The sequence below is a fragment of the Sceloporus occidentalis genome, unplaced genomic scaffold (genome assembly GCF_023333645.1).
Source record: "Sceloporus occidentalis isolate IW3139 unplaced genomic scaffold, rSceOcc1.0.p SCAF_50, whole genome shotgun sequence".
Lineage (NCBI taxonomy): Eukaryota > Metazoa > Chordata > Lepidosauria > Squamata > Phrynosomatidae > Sceloporus > Sceloporus occidentalis.
Genome location: NW_028317030.1, coordinates 4560908 through 4582994, shown reverse-complemented (window position 1 = coordinate 4582994; position 22087 = coordinate 4560908). Strand labels below are relative to the sequence as shown.

The 22087-nt window shown below is 38.6% G+C and overlaps 2 protein-coding genes across 3 annotated transcripts in view; both read right to left on the bottom strand.

The window, feature by feature from the left end:
- Positions 1-369: 369 nt before the first annotated feature.
- LOC149288679 (cytochrome P450 26C1-like) lies at positions 370-7340 on the bottom strand. Its single transcript, XM_089491384.1, has 6 exons — positions 7137-7340; positions 6556-6780; positions 5611-5886; positions 3857-4012; positions 2598-3206; positions 370-741 (listed from the first exon to the last, which is right to left on the bottom strand). Exons 1-6 carry the CDS (start codon positions 7338-7340, stop codon positions 370-372), a joined length of 1842 nt encoding a protein of 613 aa, XP_089347510.1.
- Positions 7341-13814: 6474 nt separating this feature from the next.
- The window catches only part of LOC149288678 (exocyst complex component 6-like), an 82614-nt gene continuing 74341 nt past the window's right edge, over positions 13815-22087 (bottom strand). Inside the window, exons 22-24 of one of the 2 annotated variants that reach the window (XM_089491471.1) lie at positions 14606-14718; positions 14277-14288; positions 13815-13947 (exon numbers count right to left, since the gene is read on the bottom strand). In XM_089491471.1, coding sequence (XP_089347597.1) covers positions 13815-13947; positions 14277-14288; positions 14606-14718 — 258 coding nt within the window. The remainder of the gene's footprint in view (positions 13948-14276; positions 14289-14605; positions 14719-22087) is intronic. The other variant, XM_089491473.1, reaches the window with a different exon arrangement.

The window sequence follows — 22087 nt, the reverse complement described above, 5'->3', positions numbered from 1 at the left end:
AAAAAAATAAAAAAAAATATAATTATGAAAAAAAACAACTTTATGGTTGGACCAGGTATAATATATAACCTGCCAGCCAGGTAAATCAGTGTGCTTTGGGCAATGTGGGCACACACCCAACACTCCTCGACTTTCCTGATATAAAAGTTACAGAAATGTTAAAAGATACAAAATAAGTAGCAAATCAGAAAGCGGAGATCAGGTGTGTTATTAAAAACAGTTTTTCAATGTTAAAAAATTATTGTGACTTTTTCAAGGTGACAGGTCCGCTTTAACCCTTTCATGCCATATGGTCGAGCAGTTTACCTCTTTGGCACTCACAGGGTTAAGCGTGACTAAGGGCTTATTCTTCGACGTGTTGTCGGTAAATTATAACAGTTTTGACACTTCGTCACTGTCGTTTGAACTTAAAAAATTGAAGAAAACATGAAGTCCATCGACAGGGTGAACGATTGGGACAGTCTGCATTTTGGGATAGTTCGGGGTGGCCAGTTCCCATTTAGAGGTAGCCACAAGCTCAATGGCCAAGATTTTGAGGATTATTTGAGCCAGTTCTTTTCCGATACAACTTCTAACACCACCTCCAAAAGGAATGTAATTAAATCGACCGGCTTTTCCTTCGTTTCGTTCAGGAGAAAACCTTTCTGGGTCGAATAACTCAGAGTTTTTGTAGACTTCTGCTGTCTCGTGGGTGTCTCTTATGCTGTAGAGGACACTCCATCCCTTGGGGATTTGGTAACCCTGCAAAGAAAAAAATGGTTATCTGTAAGTGAGAAGAAGTAGAATAGGCCATGATCAAGTGACTTTCAACAGCATGGCTACTAAAGGGTGAATATTTGTAGGACAAATACAATATTTTCAAACATTATTATTTATTGTTGTTTTATATAGCGCCATCAAATTCCGTAGCGCTGTACATCTGTATACCTGTCTTGCTCAGTCATCTTAGCCCACTCTACTATACAAACACCCTGACTCCTTATGATATTGATCCTCAGAAACAATAGAATGGCTTGGTCCTAATCACCATACTGATAAAAGTCTATGGAGAAACTGACTTGATTAGCATTGCCATAAAGCATCAGCTCAGTGTGGTGTTTGACCAGGAAAAATCACCCAACATATCACATGACTGACAGCAATGGCGGCTCCAGGTCTGCAGATAAAGGGAGTTTATTGGAAGAAAAAGAGATAAAACTATTTTGTATTCATTGCTAAGCACAGGGTTTAAGAATGTTATAAAAAAAAAATACAGAATTTTATTTGAATAGTGTTTGGGACAATCGGATAGCGCTTTATGGATAATTCACATCGAACACTGAACAGCGAGCATAAGTAAAATTAGGTTTTATACATCACGGGGGGAATGCATGTCACATGCATGTTATTTGTTATTGGACCAACCTATTTGCACATAAGGGACGTTACTAAATATTTTTCCATTGACCTGTACAATAGCTTTCAGATTCTCTAGCATGATGAGTAAATGTGCTTTATGCTCTATATCCCGCAATCCATTAAAAGGCAGCTATCACAACATCATATTACTTTTTCCCATTGTACAGCACTGTGGAATATAATACTGCTATATAAATAATAATATTCACATGGCATTAGGGATATAGTTAAAACCAAGACCTTTGGTGGTCCCAGAGGGAGAGGGGGTCTGAAAACTTCCAACTAACTAAAAGTAGATCTCCAGTTATTATGTAACTACAGCTTCTATAATGCTTTGCTGACTAATTGCTGACTTAACATCACAGAATAAATTCTACTAATAGAGAAAAAATTAAAAATACATCATTGTTATTATTATTAATTATTATTCATTTATGTATAATATATAAGAATGTTAAACATTTTTTTTAAATGTACACACAGCCCTGTCTGCATTTGTTAAAACATAGTTATTTTTTTTTCTAAATGTTCAAATAAATGAACGATAAAACGTGTAAAAATAGATTTGGTTATTTAACCCATTGAGGTCCAGAGAACAGCTCACATTTCTAGAAGGCAGAGGCTTAACCTTTAAATATTTTGCTAAACAACTTTTGAGAAAAACTCAGAGTATGTTCTAGTGATTTTTTTTATTTTTTTTTTAGTAAATTGTAACACATCTGGATTAGAAATGTATTGGCTCTGGAATATACTGTCAAGTACACATAGATGTTTTCTGTTATTAATACAATATTTGTGTTTTTCAGTATTAAATTATCCCTTTTTTTATATATATATATTTTTATTTTTTTTCTAATAACGTACATTATTCCTAGGCTATATGTGGCATTTGTTTTGTTTTTTTCTTCAGGTTAATTCCTCAATCAACCAAAAGAGGGCGACAAAGCAACACATGTTAAGTACATGGATCTTCTAAGATCTAGTCAAATCTAAATGAACCCTAATTATTTAATATGTAATCAAAGAGTCCTGGAGTCTTGGGGGTTAATTCTTCCATAATGATTTAGTAAAGGTTTTAAGATGTAGCTATACTTAACATACAAGGCATGGTAATGATCAGGTTTCGGTTTTTGAAATAAAATTCGTGGTAAGACATTTTTTCCATGAAATCTGGAGTTTCATTAACCAGTAATACTCACATCTAGTTCAAAGGTCTGCATGGCTGTCCTGTAGCCTCCAGAAACAGGTGGCAATAAGCGCAGAACTTCCTTCACCACATAGTCTAAGTAGTGGAGCTCCTTCAGTCTGTCCAGGCTGAGTTCTACATTACAGGAACATCCAGAACACAATTCTTGAAGGTCTCCTGGCTGCTTATTGCAGCTGGGGCTCCTATGAAGTGTATCTTCTGTGCAGGTGGGTCCACATGACTTGTCTACCCAACTCATTCCATTATGGATTCTCCTAGATACAAGTTGCAAATGTTCCATATCAGTTTTATCAGCCAACATGCACTGTGTCGGCTTCCAGATGTTTTTCACTTCTCCATCAGAGTTCAGAAGAAGGGGCATGTGGCACCCAGAGGTTTGACAGTGGTCCTCTGCACAGCCATTAGGATGATGGGATGGGATGTTGTTATTTCTGTTTTCTGGAGGGGACAAGCATTGACATTGTTTAAGGAGCCCTTGGGACAGAAGCTCTTGCCTGATCTTCCGTATGGCAGAAGGATGCTTCATCAAAAGCAAGATGAGGGAAGTGCTTGCACTGGCAGTAGTGAAGAAAGCAGCAAATATCAGCTCAATAGCAGACTCCTGTGTAACAATAAATGCATAAAATATTTTAAAATATAAAATAGGCATATTTACAATTTTATAGAATTTTTTTTTATTCCAACACCCTCCCCCCACACACACATACACACATTTTAATCTGGTATTCATATAATCTGATTGAGGATGATAAGGGTTGAAATCCAACAAAAAATAAAATATAAAAGAAGATTACTGATACCAACCCCCCTACCTGAAAAGATGCTGAAGACTCAAGTGCAGAACAGCTCTGACATGTCATTATCACCTTTACTCCCCAAGGCTTCCCAGCCCCTATTCTAATTCACACCTCCCTTCATTAATAAAAAAATACCCCTCACCCCTTGCAGTGTCTCATCCACACATCTCAGTTCTACCTTCTACAATTCCCTTTTCTCCCCATGCACTCCAAATTATAATTTCATATTATTGTAATGTGATCTCAGTCCAAATGTTTGGTAGTGGTCCATTATTTATAAAGATGTAAACTTTAACATGATGTCAGTATATATATATATATATATATAAAAATAATATATATATATATATATATATATATATATATATATATATATATATATATATATATATATATATACATTATATGTAATATTGTTCTTGGTAATGTTCAAGCCCCATCCAGTGCATCATACCTTAAGCTCTTGCATGCTGAAGGCTCTCCCATTCTCCTTAGCACTGTTTATCAGATAGTCCAAGGCATCTTCACATACATCTGGGTCTTGAGCTGCAAGCTTCTGTTTAATAGCTTCCTCCATATATTGGTGCAGAGTATCCCTGGCTTTAATACCCTATTACAACAGACATATATCAGCAACTTGCCACATACCCCCTTCCAAAGGCTACCACACATTACACAACTTCTGATTCTGGACATCTGTAAAGTTTTGTAGATGGATTTGGGTGGATGGAGCCGGCTTTGTTACCCTGAATTACTCTCTGATGGAGTAAAAGGGCAAATCAGTTCACAGGGGGCTTTAAAATCAGGGGTGACAGCAGTGCCAGGGCTTTACTGGAGGTGGAAAGTTGACCCCAATAAAATGTATCTGGATACAGAAATTCCGCGAATTTGGGATTTGGTGGTTTACTACCCGGAGGCATCGATCTATGTATCAATTTATATTTAAAAAAATCATTTATGTATCTATATTATTTATCTGTATATCTATAGCTATGTCTATATTTATATATAATGTATTATCTATATATCTATATTATCTATATATCCATCTATATTATCTATCTGTATGTCTATATATCTTATATATACTATCTATCTATATTTCTATATTATCTATCTGTATATCTATATATCTATCCATATTATCTATATATCTACCTATATCATCTTTGAATCCTATTGTCTATCTACCTATCAATTTACCTCTGATCTCAATCTATTCTCTCTCTCTCTATCATCTATCCGTTGATTTCCAGAACTATCTATCTATCTATCTATCTATCTATCTATCTATCTATCTATCTATCTATCTATCTATCTATCTCTAGGCATGTCCCTGGTAGCTCCTGCCCTGGTGTCAGCCACAAATCACAGGGTAATAAGGTTCTGATGGGTCCCTGGTGCTGCCCATTGTGCTTGGCTCAGCTGGAGGGTCTCTAGAATCACTGTTTTCTCTGTTTTGGGTGGAAAGCTGTTAATTTTCTGTAATTTGTGATGTTTTTGAACAATACTCTGCCTGCCCCTGTCCAGAATGGGGAAAAAAAGAATGCATTTTTCCGGATAATTAGATGATTTGGGACACACGGACTGTCCACTTAGTGCTGATTTATGGAGACCCCCTGTCCAATAAAGCAGAGTGGGCCAGGAGTGTCCATAAATTCTACAATTAGTGCCAATCTGCGAATACCCACACTTAAAAATAAAATAAGAGAAATCAGCACCTTCCATCGAACATAAATCCTGATTCACAGACTGAGTCACTTTAACAATACAGTAAATATGCTAATACAATAAATATATCAATAATATAAATATAATAAAACAGTTTAAATATTTTAATACCGTACATACAATAGTCTAAACATTAAAATGTTTTGTTATATTTACATTAAACCTATTAAAGGACTCAGTAATAAGGGAATCAGTGCCAAATGTTCTATTGATTACAGGTTTTAATTCCTAGTTTTATACAGGTATGACTACAGAGAGTATAATGAAATATATGAAATAATATATATATATATATATGTTATATTTAGCCCCTTTACCATGCTCTGCAGTATGGATCCATGGGGTGATAGATCTACCAGAACTATTGAGAGTTAAAATACAGGTAGAGTGTAAGTTCTGTAAGGATTCTTTATCTGTGAATTCTACACTTTGGAAGCCTCCTTAGATGTGGGCTACAGAAGACATAATACAAGGTACCTTTCGGAGGCCACTGAAGGGGATGTCCAGGGGTAAGGAGAAGAGGTTCTCCACCAGCTGCTCAAAGACTTTGGCCATTTCTTGGAACTGTTGTTCAGCCAGGCTGAGTCCCAGCAAGATCCTGGCTGCTATGCGGAAAGTCAGGGTCTTAGCTGAGGGGAAGACTGATGTGGAGCCAGGATCTCTGCACCAGCCATGGAGCTCACAGCTCACAGCCTCCTGGATCCGAGGGAGGTAACTCTCCAGGGCAGAATGGCTGAACACTTTGGCCATGATCTGCAGAAAGGGACCAAGAGAACACAGGGAATAAAACTTCTACCTTATGTCTAGATATTGCCAATGTCCTCCAAGACACCAGAAGGATACAGTCAGCCCAACAGATACAATGTATCTCCAAAACATCAGCAACATTAAGATAAGAGTCATAAACAATTCTTACTCATAAAAGCCAAGAACGTTTATGGTTATTCTCAGAATTTACCAATTCCTAAACTAATTAATCTGCTCTTCCTGGGACCCATTCTTGGTTCAGCACACATGTATTAGATTAATATATGCCCCCTGGGTTAACTGTAATAATAATAATAATAATAATAATAATGTTTATTTGAAGTGGCATAAATAAAAACCATTGGGTGGGGATACAGAGATATAAAAAATATATATAGACAGATAATATAAATGTTAGTTGATACATATATATTCTTTTTGAGATAAAGAGAAGAATACAGTAAGGTATGGTCACAGATGGCTGAGGCTGATGGGATTTTTAAAGAAAACCTAGAAGGGCCCCAGCCCCCAGGATAAAGGCTTCTAGGGCTGAGGTTGCATGGAAATCCCATATGAATAGGGTTTGCCTGCACCCTGCAGTCGGTGGCCACATTCCTATCCATGAATGACATGCTTTGTACATACAGTGCAAACAGAACAATACAGGGAACTCGCCTTTCTCTTCTGTCGGTGGAGCTCTCCAATGGAATTCACCAGGGTGTTGGAGCCCAGGATGATCTGGGTGCTCTGGGGCCACTGAGAACTCACAAGGTTGTGTTCCCCCATCAAGATCTTGCGAATATTCTCTGCACCAGTCACACGAATGACCGGTTTGCCCAACAGATGAGTCTTAAATACATTCCCATACTTCTCCCTTCTGGAACTATGGAAAGCAGATCCCTAAAACAAGTCCAAGTCATGTTCAGTTGAATGGAGAAACCACCTCTTCAAAAGAGGTTCTACAACCCAACATTCCACCCCAGATCCAAGTTCTCCAACATTCTAAAGTCCATCCCAGTCCAGTTTAGAACAAAGCTCAAAATAATCCTATTTTTTTCAATTTACCCATCAAAACCATTTACCCATAACATGCAACACAACATTTTTTTTAGTAAAAAAAAATACAAAAAAACCTTCTTACATGGACCTTCTTACATGGATGTTCATATTGTATAATTATTACAAAAAAAACTAATTTAAAGTTTGATATTTACAGAACTCTTAAATAATTTTAAACATGGAGAATAGATTCTTACCTGGATAAGCCAGTGTAGTGTTTCTCCAAAAAATGGCCATCCCATTGAGCCTTTTGGTAGAGGTAATTTACAGCCTCTGTCTCTAGCATTATGCCACCTTAGGGACCAAAGCTGGTGAGACGCAACCAGAAGAAGGATCACAGATACTACAGATGTCAGGGCAGTCTCCAGCAAGGACATGTAGTTCAGTTCAGTGAGGAACATCTTCAGATCCAAGGAGTTGCTTTTAGTCCTGGTGAGATTTGAATAAGTGTCACCCAGAGTACAGTGATTTGCACTGAGCTGAAAGGCTTTGACAGAGGGAGGGTCCTGGACTCCGGGAGTTAACAATTTCATTAATCCATGGATGTATCCTAAATTAAAAGATTGTAAAAAATAAATAAAATTAAAAACAGTATTGTAAAAAAATGAAAAAATCAAACAAAAATTATAAACAAAATAATATAAAAGTAAAAACATATATGTTATTATATAGATGATCTTTGAAATATTTTTTTTCGGAATGAGTTATTTCTTAAGAAAAATATATGTACTATAGTATGGGGTTGAAGTTATGTTGATTATAAGGAATAAAATTGCAGCTTTCATGTTTTATTACATATTTGGTATGTTATAGAAAGTGATAAATGTAGTACAGAAAAAAAAGCTGTTTTAGAAGATTTATGGGGGATTTATGCTCCAGGCTTGTATGTGAAAGCATTGAAGTTATTATATATGACGAGCTCCTGTTTAGGGTATAATAAATAAGTATAGATATAACAAACACTGATATTAACAATATATTTATAGCTTAAAAAAATATAGTATGCAAGAAATGTCTGATTTCCTTAAATCCAAGTTTTAAAAGTTCTCAAACAGGTGTCTGCTAATCTAGAATTGTGCAGCATCTTTTAAATAAAAGTACTCACCATGTCCTTCTACACACACTTTCCTTGTGAGGTTAATATCCTGAAGAGGTGACTACAGTCATCACTCCCAAGCCTATAAGATGAGCTGCCTCCCAGCTAGATTTATATACATATTGACAAAATATATGTTCCACCTTCAGAAATGACGTGTTTTTTTGCATAGCTAAGTATCTGGGAAAGTGCTGGGATTGGACCCTTTGGAGATGATGATATTGATTGAAGGAATGTGTACAGCTGGACAGCATTGGGACATGTGACAGGTCTCAGTGAGGGTGGGAAGCGGGGTACATGGGGCTGATCAGAGAGGTGGCACCAGGGAGCCAGCGAGTGCTGCGCTAGCCATAGAGGCATGGGGTGAGCTACTAGGATGGATGTCCTGGGAGAGTGAATGTATGCTGTGTGTACAGATAGATATAGGGTACACTATCAGGTATACTGAGTGTATAGTTAGATATAGGGTCCGCTCCCAGGTATACTGTGTGTACAGATAGATATAAGGCACAATATCAGGTGTACTGAGTGTACATATAGATATGAGGCACACTACCAGGTAAACTGAGTGTACAGCTAGATATCAGGCACAATATCAGTTATACTGAGTGTACAGATAGATATAAGGTACAATATTAGGTATATTGAGTGTACAGAGAGATTTAGGGTCCACTCTCATGTATACAGTGTGTACAGACGGCTATAGGGTCCACCCTTACGTATAGTGTGTGTAACTATAGCTGTTGGGTACACTCTTATACATACTGTGTTTACAGGGACATATAGGGTCCACTCTCAGGTATACTGTTGTGTACAGACATATATGATGCATAGAATTCGCGTTACAGATCTGCTGGAGGTTTATGCATTTAATTTTTTTCTATATTTCTATGCCATTTATTTGTTATTTTATTTGTTTGAACCGGGGCAGTCATTTCTCTCTTGGGACCAATCACTTGTCACAGGTCCCTTCCATAAACTTTAACGTCTCTTCTCTGGCTGGCTGAGTGTGCTGGGAGTTACCCAGTTCTGCTTCTTATATAGGGTGCTATTAGTTATGATGGCCAACCCCAATAAACTCATTCTGCCTTGGGGTGGGGTGGGGGGCATTTAAACATACTGGCAGATCCATGGACACTGGGGTATTTGCAGATGCTTTAAACTCGCAGTCCCATTAAGTCTGCTGGCAGGGGATGGGTGGCAATAACCCTTTCATCCACCTTACACAGGAAGGTAGTATAATAATAAATATCTTTAGCAGTTATCCTAGGTTCATTTGGTGTTTTTTGGTGTCTGGTTTTATTGCTGAGGGGCCTGCTTTTCCTGAAACACCTGTTATACAGAAAGGATGGCAATGAGTTGTATATATATATATATATATATATATATATATATATATATATATATATATAAAGAATCTAGAAGATTTTCTGGAGAATTAGCTGAGCTTTACTATAACAGAGATTTTCCCACCTCCCTGGGTCATTATTCAGGATAAGATCTGGATAAACCCTTTAACTACAATCTATTGATAGACATTTACACCCATAATATTGCTTGAGCCAAAAGAAAACACAAATTAATGAGGATTATTCTTCACTCAAATTAGGATTATTTTGCCCATTCATTTTATTTAACTCTTAATTATTGCAAAGTGGTTAACTGCATGATTTTTGAGTGTTCCCTTTTATTTAACCCTTTAACTACAAGGAACTGCTCTCCAAAATAGAAACTATTAAAAGGGACTGATGTGGTTTAAAATGCACTGCCCTATACCTTTCCATCAAAGAGCTCTGTTAACTCTTTCTAAGACAAGTCTTGATAATACACTGTGGTGTATCTAAATAAACATGCATAAATCTGGCACACAGTGAGTGTATATGAGATAAAGGCAGCATCCCATACTGTTTTGATCTACAACTTCCATCATGCTCAAACATTCTGAGAATGGCTGCGCTTGCTGGGGGGCTGTATCCAAGGCCGCCAGGCATGATAGACACCCCAATTTCTTTTCAGAATTCAAAAGGTTAAAGATCATTCCCCCAGCATGATATCATTATTGTCTCGCACGGTCCAATGTTTCTCTTATTACAGTCCAAGAGACCAACATGGGCCTATTCCTTCAATCAATATACATATGTCTTTCCGCCTTCACAGCTCTGTCCCACCAAGAGGAGACATAAAACCATGCGCTAATAATTTACAGCGCCCATCAGTGTAAATCAGGACTTTGAGCCCACTCTCAATAATTTACAGCTTCAAATGTATCTCCCATGAAGGCCAATTCCCCTGGCCACAAACTGCACTAAAAGCAGACTTTTATATTCCGCATAAAACCTTTCTATCTATTGAGATTACAAAGTCATCTGCTAGGACCCCTCCTGAAACACAATAGGGCCAATATATGTGACATTAGAATGAGAAAAGCACCATGTAGAAAAATAAGCCAAGTGCTTTAATGTATAGACCCAGATGTAACAGAACAGATGCTGTTTGAATAATAAAAAAAATATTGTTGTTGTTAAGTGATACAGTGTATATATTGTTATCTATTATTTATATGGCGCCAACAATATACCCAGCGCTTCTTACAGTCCATGCATTCAAAGGGTCTGAACTAGACTAAGACAAACCGATACATTGTTAATATTAATAATAATATTAATATACAATATTTTTTCCTCATTGTATAAATGACATAGTAGAAAGCTGCTATATATATAGAATATATATAGTATTTCTACACTAATTACTAGTTGGGTGATACACTATAGCTGCTATCGGAATATAAATATAAGTATATATATATATATATACACACATACACACAGAATTCTAGGTTGATATAGTATAATTGAGGTTTGTAAACGATCCTCATACTTGGACGTACAAGAAGCTGAAGAATACATCTGGACCCCATTTAAGATGCTTTCTCAGATCGGATTGGAAACCTTCAAAACAAAGTTATAAAAAGTGATATACTAACCCTGTTTATAGCATACATTCCTAGATTGTAAGCTCTTTGACCAGAGTCCTTTTTAACGTTTCATTCTGTAAATTGAAATTGTTACGTGATGCACTACTTATGTCCTATTTACTGTATAGTGCTGAGTAATAAGGTTGCACTATATAAATCAAGAAATAATAATAACAGATATTGTAAAAGGAATTTTAAAAACTGTTTATTTGCTTATTAAAATGAGAGAAACATAAGTGACCTCACATTTCAACGACTGCTCCATGTATTTAATGCAATGGGTTTATCATGAATGTGCCAAAAAAGTTCCGTTTTCACATTTGGTATTTTCACAGAAATGATGACGAGACATTTAGAAACCGGTGCCTGGATACCGGGGTCAGACTGGCCATCTGGCGCACCCCGCGAATGACCAGCGAGCTTCTACCGGACATCTTTCTATACGCACCTGATCTGGGGTGCTGTAGTGCGTGGCCGGTGGTTGGATATACCTGGGTGCTGCAGGATATAGTTGTGTAAGTATAAGTAATGACATAGAGTGCGAGACCAGTGACTCCATGGGTAAAAAGCTTCCTTTTCTTTACTTAAAGCAATTCCTACAGTAACCAAGAAAGTGCAGCGAAAATGATGAAAAATAAACCGATGTCACGATGTGCATGGAGATGAAAAGAGGTCTCCCCAAGATAGCAAGAGGTCCGGTGACATCTTTGGTACTCAGACAGCAATGGGTTCTAGTTCATGTTCTCCAAACCCATTGGTACTAATGGATCACATCCCAGGCACATGAAGAGAACCTAGATATAATCTAATGATAGTGGAAGAGCTTCCTGAAGTCCACAAGTTACCTTTAATGTAGCCAGCTGGATGGGGAACTGCATGCAAGAAAGGAAAATTAATAATGGCCCAGCTCCTAACAGCTCTTTCACCCCTATAATCTACCCCAAACCTATAATCCACCCCAAACTCTTCCTTGCAAGTCTACCCCAACTGTGTGCAGTGAGCAACTGCCTGCTTTAAACCAAAAGGAGAACGTAGAAGCAACAAGAGAGAAAAGCAGACAGAAGATGGAGCAGTCAGATAAATCAAGCCACCGAGTATGAAAGATGTTAACATGGTGGGGGTGTAGTGTAAAGGAAAAAGATAAAGTGATGGAAGGGAGAAGGGGCGCATTTAAGCAGGGATTCGCCTACTCCATCCCGGAATCCACAGAGGAACCTGAACTTCCCCAGGTGGCTTTGAGTTGAGGGGACACTGAAAAGGGCAAATAGTTAGATCTGATTGAGTTGATGTGAAGAAAAATTAGAATTTTCCGGCAGATCAGACCCGAACCTTACCCAGTCGTTGGTCTCGTCTTAGATTCATAATAACAGAAAGATCTGGGGAGTAGAGAGCCGATGGGGCAGAGGAAATCCATACAAACTCCTATTTCCACCTGTTCTTAAAAATCAGACTCGCGAAGCAGGTTTTGTCAACGTTCTTTTATTCGCAATGTCTCCGGGTACAAGGAGAAAACATAGAAGAAAATATGTACAAAGTATAGTTTAAAATCACAAACCCTGAGAACCAAAATTACGCAAATCGCTCCCTTCGCATCCATCCACTTGGAGAGGAAGACGGCTTGAGACAACGCAGAATTCACAGTTGGGGCAATAATGAACCGTGCTGTGCGGGTCACAAGCATATTGCTGGTATCAGACCAGTGCTTTAACGGGGAATTACAAGCTACTCTTATTTAAAGGTGCTGTTCCACTTAAAAAAAACTTTGATTGTACCCTCTAGTATCATAACCAAATAAGAACGCTCGGTTTCTCCTTTTATTCTTTCCTCTAAATGGTTAACAACATAAAAACAACGCAAAATGTTTAAGAAGCCTTTTCCATTTCTATGGCAATAACCAATCAGTGGCTGCTTTTATGTCACATGACGGTTATGAAGATTATGAATGACAAAATATTTTTCTTATTTAAATAATAATTTCCTGGAAGGGATTGGGCATCCAACACCAGGGATACCAGGAATGATGTTTCTAATACTGTTACAACATTCTTCACTTCAGCAGAGTAGGTGGAACAGCACCTTTAAAAGTCAACTTCATATGAGTAAAGGTTTCCAGTTCCTGACAGATATTCGGATATTTTAGGTCTGTGTTTCTGGATGGCTGCGGGGAGGCAGCTTTCCGTTGCATTTCCTCCTAACGGCACCAAATATGTGTAAGATCTGTTAAAAACTATCTCTGTAGCCTTTTTTGGAAAGAAAAACAGAAACATAGAATTTGGAGACAGATAAGAACCATTGGACCCATCTAATCTGCCCAAAATGAAATAGAAATGCAGGTTTGTTAGGTGTTCGAAACATTTGCACATATAACCGAATGTTCCAAAATGCTGTTAATTTACCCCAGATCTGAAAAGGTTAATTATCAACTCATTTGTCTTCATTAATTCCGTTTTTAAAAAAAGGTAGCGTGTCCAAGAAATCCTTGTTAACACCTCAGCAGCAGAGAGACGGCGGGATCTAGCAGCAATATGTAAGCATTTCCAATAACGTATTTACAATATATTCACGATGCCATCGTTTCTGATATATATATAAAATATCATTTCAATAAAAAGTTCTAAAAACTCAGGTTTTCTGCTGTCTAATCCCTTAGCAGAAATCAGTTTTTTTGTACAAACTGTTCAACTCAAGAATGAGTTCAATCATTGGCCGTCTGGGCGTTTTGGAAGGCTACAACTTGCATCAGCCACCCGCTGAGGATGATGAGAGTTGTAGTCGGCCGGCAGCAGGAGGAGGCGTAGTGTACTATGAGTGCTGGGACATCCCGGTGACCAAGTTCCTCAGCTGTTTCACCACAGTGTCTACTAACTTCTGCTTGTCCCGGTCATTCCTCCTGAACTGGGCAAATATGGTGTTCCTTTTATTGCTTTCTTTCATCCTGCGGTGAAGAGAGAGAGGAGACAAGACATTATATAATGTCATTCAAACAGATACACAATAACATATAACATATACATACAAGCAATGTATATAGCACGACAGAGAGCCATTCTGTAGGCAGCCATGATGTTTTACCCAGAAACCCCTTCTAAACCAGATATTCTAGGGACTATAACTCGTCTACCCTTATTCAATGCCACACATGCACCGTCATCATCTATTTGGACCTTCTGAGACAGGACTATGTTGCCCCAAACCTCCTCCCAATCTTGGTCCCGCGACAAGCTGGGTGAGCTGAAGGCTCGTGTTCTTGAACGTTCAAAACACCCGCAATGAATGCTATTATCAGGAAAATGTCCACCTTGCTCGCTTTGTGACTTATAGAGGTCAGACTGGGTGCCACATGGCTTAACGATACTCTTTTTGGTTTTTTTTTTTAAACATTTGGAGAAGCTGAAGTTCACCACTACGGTCTCATAAATGGAGGTATTTCTCATGTATTTTTCTATTGTTTATGTTGTATCGAACAGCTATTTAGTTGTAATGGTGCAAGTACGTCTGGCCTCGCTGATAGGTAAATGTCACCCTGACGATGAGTTATAGAGTTTATGATAAATCAGTCTGCAGCTCGTGCTTTACCCGACGTTGATACTCACTTTTCCAACAGAATCAAAGCCGTGCTTGGGTTCACCCTCAGATACTTGGATGTCGGTTGACCATAATCAGCCAGATATGTTGACCAATCCCAGACCATGAAGAGGTCCAACAGCTGGAAGGTACAGGAAACATTAACTGCGTTAGATATACCAAATATATACATATATGTCTGTGAAATTTGCATTCCTATCGCTGGCCATCTCTATAATTATTAAGAACGATGTTTGTTCCCGAGGACTTTTACCCATCAAGAGCCCTGAAATCAAACAGATATAGACGGTTTCTCATCGGTTGTCTCATTGATGTTCTTGTAGAAGTCAATGGCTGAAGAATTAGATCTCCTGTTTTGTTCTGTGCAGCGCCAAGCGCTAGGCTGTCCAATGTGTCAGGAGACTACAGGCATTTTATTTCATGAATTTCTCCCCTAGAGCGACCCTCGTAAACCCAAACTAAACTCAGTACCTCCGTCACCTAATCTCTCAGCTCTGTTGGTACCTGCAAATTCTTGGCTTGCATGGGGGACGTGGGCGATGGGAAATCTACAGTAAAAAGGGTGTATTTATGGACACCCGATGTATTTTCACCCAGGTCCCAATCATTCCAAACCTATGGAGCATGTTTACAGCTGGAAAGCAGGCATCCCCGGCAATTTCACTCGTCAACTTTTCACCTCTTAGCAGATCGGCCAATTCCTTAGAGTTCCAACAATGCAGAGTCCTACAGAGCACGGCGCATCTGTAAAAACTATCCGTTCATGGACAGGAGATATGTGGAATTCCAGGGTAATTTAAACCAGGTCTTAAGCGAGTCCTAATTAAGCACATTAAGCAGCTCCTGTTAGATTATCCTCGGTGGGGAACGTACAGCTGGAAGGTGATGCTACCTAAATTCAGCCCGACTCCTGGGAATTCCGCTTTCCCAAACACAAATAAAATGATACCACTTATCCCCTATCATTATTTTAAGGTCTGCCCCAAAGGTTGTTGATCAATACCGGCGTAATCTTTTAAAAGCTAATGCGTCTGAAGTAAAACAGCAAAATCCTTTATTCAGCTTTAAAGCCGTAATCCCTTTTTAAGCCATTTTAAACCCACTTCCTACCCAATTTATTATTGTTTGTAACAGTTAAATACTTTGCTTACAAACTTTGCTGGGCTATACTGGTTTTTACTCCAGCGTGCTAGAATAGGTCGAGAGGGTGGTAGATAAATGGATCAGCCTCAAAGTTGTAGAGGGTAATGCAGCGGGGGAGGGGGGGGGGGGATTTAAACCTGCATGGGATAGACATACGAAAAAAATAAAATAAAAAGATTAAAAAATATATATATATATATATACACACGAACACACACTTACACACATGTATAGAATGTCATCACTGTTGTCCCAAGAACAAAAAAGAAATGAAATATTTTGCTGTAGGACCCCTAAATAAATCCAGAGGCTGGGGCGTTGAATGCTATGACCATGAGGGATTATCTGCCGCGCTTCTTAGTTCCTAAGACGTGGGGTAAAGAATGATACCCCTGTGCTGAATGGGAATCTGCATATGATCCAGCTGTGAACGTGTGATCCATCCATCCGCCAAGACAAAGAAGACCTACAAACCTCTTCAATTGGTTTTTGTCCGTCGGCCGTCAGCTGTCCTTCACTGTCACTCACCGAAAGAAACCTATCCCCTTAAACCATCATTGTAGGTTTCATTATTGCCCCGCGGGTATGTCGCACAAATCAACCCGATGTATCAAAAGTATCTTAGAACCCTGAACAAACCACCGTTACTCATCAATCAGTCCTTTCCGGATTAAAAAAAAGGGGCTCTAGATGGGATGGTGGCAAAAATCTAGAGATAACGATCAAAGTATGCAAATGATTCATTTTGTGTATTTTTTTAGTAATTTATGAACTGATATATATATATATATATTCAGTTCATAAATTACTATACAAATATAAAATATATTACTATTTTATATATATATATATATATATATATATATATATATATATATTCATAACACCCTTTTTGGGGCTTTTAGAGACAATGGGCTGCCATTGGTACATTTCGGACTCAGTATCGTGTTAAACGTTCACGGTTCCGTCCATGTAACAAAACCCCACTTACTCTTCCCCTGACACCCCCAAGTTAAAGCCGTACAGCTTCCTAGGACCCCAAGTCCCTACAATATATCAGGTATGGATATAGAGAGGGGGAGTTACACCAGTGTTGGAACTGCACCCCCCCCCCCAGCACCAATATGGGGTATTACTATTATTTGTTGTTATATATAGCACTATCATATGTTGAAGCGCTGCACAATTAGCAAACAGAACAAATATTTGACTTATGGAAACAGGATGTGGAGGGCCCTGATAAAAGAGCTTACAATCTAGGTGTACCGGCTCTACCCTGCGATGGCGACCCTTGGTAATTTTACCCACATTGAGCTTTTCACTAATCACTTTTCGGAAAGTAACCTAAAATCCAGCCGCAGTATGCCCTGGTAAAGGGAGTTTGTACCTGTCACTGGGGGCCAACCACCTGAAACCCACCAAGACACGTGTCATGCCGGCAGATAATGTGTGGGTTCCCTTTACGTAGGGGCAGACACGGCTCCCGCTCTGCCTCATGCTCCTCGCGTGTATTAATAATCTTCTCTACTATCGCTGTTGGTGCCATATCAACATCTTAGAAATGCTTATATTGTATACAATGTCTTGGGCATTTTACAGCGCTGCGTAATACGATGGCGCTATATAAAACAATAAATAATAATAAATAATCTCAGCCTCTACTTCTGGGAGCGTGTCTTGTGTACATTGCAGTATGCTGATATACATAAGTGTCAGACGATAGGCATTAGCAGATCCCGGACTTCATCGCAGACTAGGATTCAGCAGCGGTACATGCGCGGGTACATACATTCTGCTATTAATAACTTCTTAATGATCTACCTTCACAACATTGCAAACCTTTAACCCCTCCAAGCCCACTGCCTGCAGAATGCGCTCGCCCTCTGGTTACTCTAATCTTCTGATGTGCAAGAAAGTTACAAAACTGGAAAGTAACCGGTGGATAATCGAGTTGGTTGGTGGCCACTGGATGTCTTTCTGCGGAGAGATAAGCTCCGAAAACCTATACGGCCCTCAGCTTGGTCGCATCTATCGTTCTTTAAGACGTAGTTATAGAGCAATCCCACGTTACGGGAGGATCCGTTAATGTGCCGTTTCACCGCGGTCTTCCAAAAAATCATTGCGAGTTTCTTTCTTAAATGCTTTGTTTGTTTTGTTGTAAGTAAAGAGCAAAAGCCCTAATTCCCCAGTAGGAGACAGATTTTATCTCGGTTTTTGCCAGATTGAAGTTAAAGCCGTCTGTACGTTTCAAACCCCATTTCATTTCTGGACACGGGATTCCATTTCCAATAAGCACTCGGTATTAAAAGTATTTAAGAAGAATGGAATCTAAAGCCGAACGCATGGAGCCAAACCAATTAACGCACAATAACACACACAGAAAGATACACAAAAACAAATATTCTTAACGTACACAAGTCACGGGATCATACACAGATCACGTAAAAAAAACATCCACATAAAACGACACACGGGCAAACCGACATGAATACGTAGGCAAACAAACAATAAGACAAATTAATATTAATATTCATTGGTTTCAATGGCACGTTGTGTTTGCTGATCCAAGTTTAAAAGGCTAATTGATTGTTAAAAACCCCTGCAAAAGGTTATGATACAGCCAGAAATGTACTTATTTTCCACCAAAACAGCTAAGTGACCCCAAACTTTTGACCGGTAGTGTATGTATAAGATAAGCTATACATTGTAAATATAGCGTAAATGTCCATGTAATTGTTTAGATAGATGCTCCCAAGGGCTGATACATGGCCCTCCGCTGATATTGGCAGACAAGTCTGGTTCAACATGCGCCATCAGGTGCATTACTGAACCCAGCTTCCATTAAGTGCATGCGCGATTCATTTACTGGACCCAGAACTCAGACCTGATCAACGAAGCATCAAACTTTGTGTGGCTGGTGCAAAAAATAGACTTAACTTGGTTCTTTTTTTTTTTTTTTAAAGCACATTTAACAAATTTCAGGTTGTAACGCGAAGTTGTCATTTTTGTTGGCCGTTCCTAAAAACAGAATCCCCCCCCCCCGGAGCGTTACGTATTTCACGTGCTAAATAGTGTATTCCATTCTGATCATGTCGCCACCTCTACACTCGATCGCGCGTTTAATGGACTTTTGTACGGTACGAGTTACTTGGAAAACACGTTATAATCACTTACGGTTGTTCTGATGCAGCGGGGTAAATGCTGTGTGCTTTTCCACTACCCTGGGGGTGCAATTACCACTCCGAACCATACAGAAGCGATTCACTAAGGGGTTTGCAAGAGAGAGAGAGAGAAATCCCTATCTGACCTCTGAATAACCCAAGCAAGAGATTAGCCTTTTCCAAGCAAGAATGGTGATACTCTATACCCCATCGCTTCTGTTGACACTTTGCATAAGCACCTTAAACAGCGCGCCGTTAACTTCCTATTATTTTATGCCGCCGGATTTGCGGGAATAAAAGAACATTAATAAGCTTCGGCAAGTTCAAAAGGTCGGAACGATTGTGAGACCAGAAGGACGGTTTAGATTTCCAACAAACATGATGATTTTCCCATTATGGGTTAAAAGGACAACCTCCAAATAACCTTTTCATTCTTAATTAATTCCTATATAATCATATAATTGTAAGTTAATTGTGCAAGACATATTACTAAAAAAGGGCATTATGCTATTGTTAAAAGTGTCGATTCTTAACTAAAAAGTACATAATGGAACAGTCACCCCTAATTAGCATTTCATTGATATCTTAAATTACTTCACCCGCCTTAATCCAGGGTAAGTGGGTAACGCGTACACCAGAACTGCCCTGGATAAATGGATGGCAGCCAGATGTACGGAAAAGCTTCGGAGATGGCGCACAACGCTGCCTTTAACACTTACAGCATGGTTCCTAAGTTTCAATCTGCAAGTATCATTAACCACAAGATGTAGCTGGAGGAGTCACAGGGTTCCAACCATCTGACCAAAACCTCTTCTAGTACAATCCCGGGTGGCCCCGAAGCGCAGGTGAACTCAATGTGTGACAGTAGACAAGAAGATGGTGGCAATGGGCGAGTGTAATATGGAGGCTGATTAGGTGGGAGTAGATGGAGGGACGAACCGGGTTCATGGGAGAGAGAGGTTGTTCGGGATGAGATAGGCCATGGAGATCGTGAAAGAAAGGTTGAAGACATGAGGGTAGGTGGCTATGAGGCACATGCTTGATGGTGAAGAAGAAAGCTGACAGGAAAGACAAAAGGTTGGAGAAGCAAGGTTGATGCGGAGGAGGAAGGTTGGAGATGGCACTGGTTATATGGAGGAATAAGGCTGGAGAAGGTATTTGTAACGTGGAGGAGAAAGGCTGAAGAAGACAATAGGGATATAAAAGAGGTATATTGGAGAAGCCAAGGGTTGTGTGGAGGAGGAAGGTCGATGGAAAGAGTTGAGGATGGTGCAGAAGCTCACGGGCAGGAAAGAGCCAACTTCTAATGGTGGCTCTCGTAAGGAGGCATAAGGATAATTGAAACCAGTGGATATAAGGCAGGTGGATGTGGTTTCGAAATAACTGTAGTAGATTGAACATAGAGGAATAGTGTGTGTATCAGAGTTGGCTTGCCGGCACAGCTAGAGAAGCCTAGAACAACCTTTATTTAACCAAATAAATCCTTAATTCCTTAACTGTATAGTAATTAATGTTCCACAAATGACAAACATAAAACTTGTTTCCCCCCCCCCATAAAGTCTTCGGAAGCCTGGATCGCCTGATCGTTGTGGGTTGACCCAGCTGTGATGTCATGAAGTTCCTAGCTATGTTTTTGTAGGTTCATTAGGGCCAAGCATTCCAATACACATAATCAATGCTGGAATTTAATGTGAGCTCGGGGTAGGTTATAAAACACATCCATACGTCTTACCCTGTCACAGGCATGTACATGTATTGAGTGGATGTTACTTAGTAGTTTGCAATCTTACATCTACCTGCCGTGAATCAGAAGTTAAATCTATGAATGAAAATGTTTTTTTTTTTTCTTAAAGCGCTCCTCGAGACCAACGATTACTATTACCATCATCACATAATGTAGAATAAATAGCATGTTTCTACCTACAAACATATCATGGGGTGTCTTAAACTCTAGTATCATGCCATTAAAAAAAAAAATAATAAAAAAATAATTATATATATATATTGGAAATGGTAGATATTTCTCAACCAAAAATAATGGGTATCTCACTTTTGCCTTTTGATAGAAACAAAATAATAAATTCCATTTACATTATATTTGAATTTAGTTTTTTAATTAAATTATTATAAGAAATCAGAATTTAAATTTCCCATTTTTAATTAACAAACTGTTTTAAAGATGTGAAGCCCACAGTCAACTCTAAACCACATATATCTATTTTTTTTTTAAATGCTTTTTGTGCCTTGTTGAATTTTCTATCATTTTGGACCTTCTTTGATCAAAGATGCAAACTAGTTTCTTTTGATTTGTATTCATTTACCTCCAACCCCCCCTGCCGGGAAGAGAGCAGTAAACCTAATTGGTAAATTCTTTGAAATTTAGGTAATAATCCTCTGAACTTTGATGAAAATAATTGGAAATTTAGGTCTAATGATCTTAATGCCACATGCCAATCCACATCCAAGGAAACATGTTTTTATTGGTCTGACACAAACTATGGTTGGTGTAATTTCACCTAGAAAACTAGCAAGGGAGGAATTTGGTGTGCTAAGGCTACATATTATTTTTAAAACTATTAAACTATAGAACTCTAGAAACCCCTTAAAATGTAACTTTTTATTTATGTAGAAAAAAAAGTAGTAAAAAGAAGAAAACATATTTTCTTTTAAATTGAACTTCTTGCATATAAGACATTCAAAAAGTCTGTATAGTCTATATAAATAGTCTATAACTACATATATATATATATATATATATCTTTATATATTCACTATCGTGGTCCCTAAAAGTAATAGCGACAGACTCCATAGTAGACAGAACAAATGACATCATGAATTTAAACTAGAGGTTGTGTATTCCCAAACACCGTGTCGTCAGGGACTGAGAACGAGCAGCAAAACGAAATGAAAATGATAATACTGTAAGGGAGAGGGGGAATTTCCCATTTAAGACGCCATTTCTTAAAGGCAAACTGTGACAGCCTTTAGAATAAGTAGAGGAAATATATTAATATTGATTATTTTCCTCCCTTTATCTGGAGGCGGCCATTGCTGTCAGTCATGTGATATTTTGGGTGACTTTCCTGCTCAAACACCACACTGAGCTGATACTTTATGCCACAGACTTTCATTAGCCAGAGTGTCTGCCTCGGTGATTAAGACTGAGTCGTTCTATTGTTTCACACA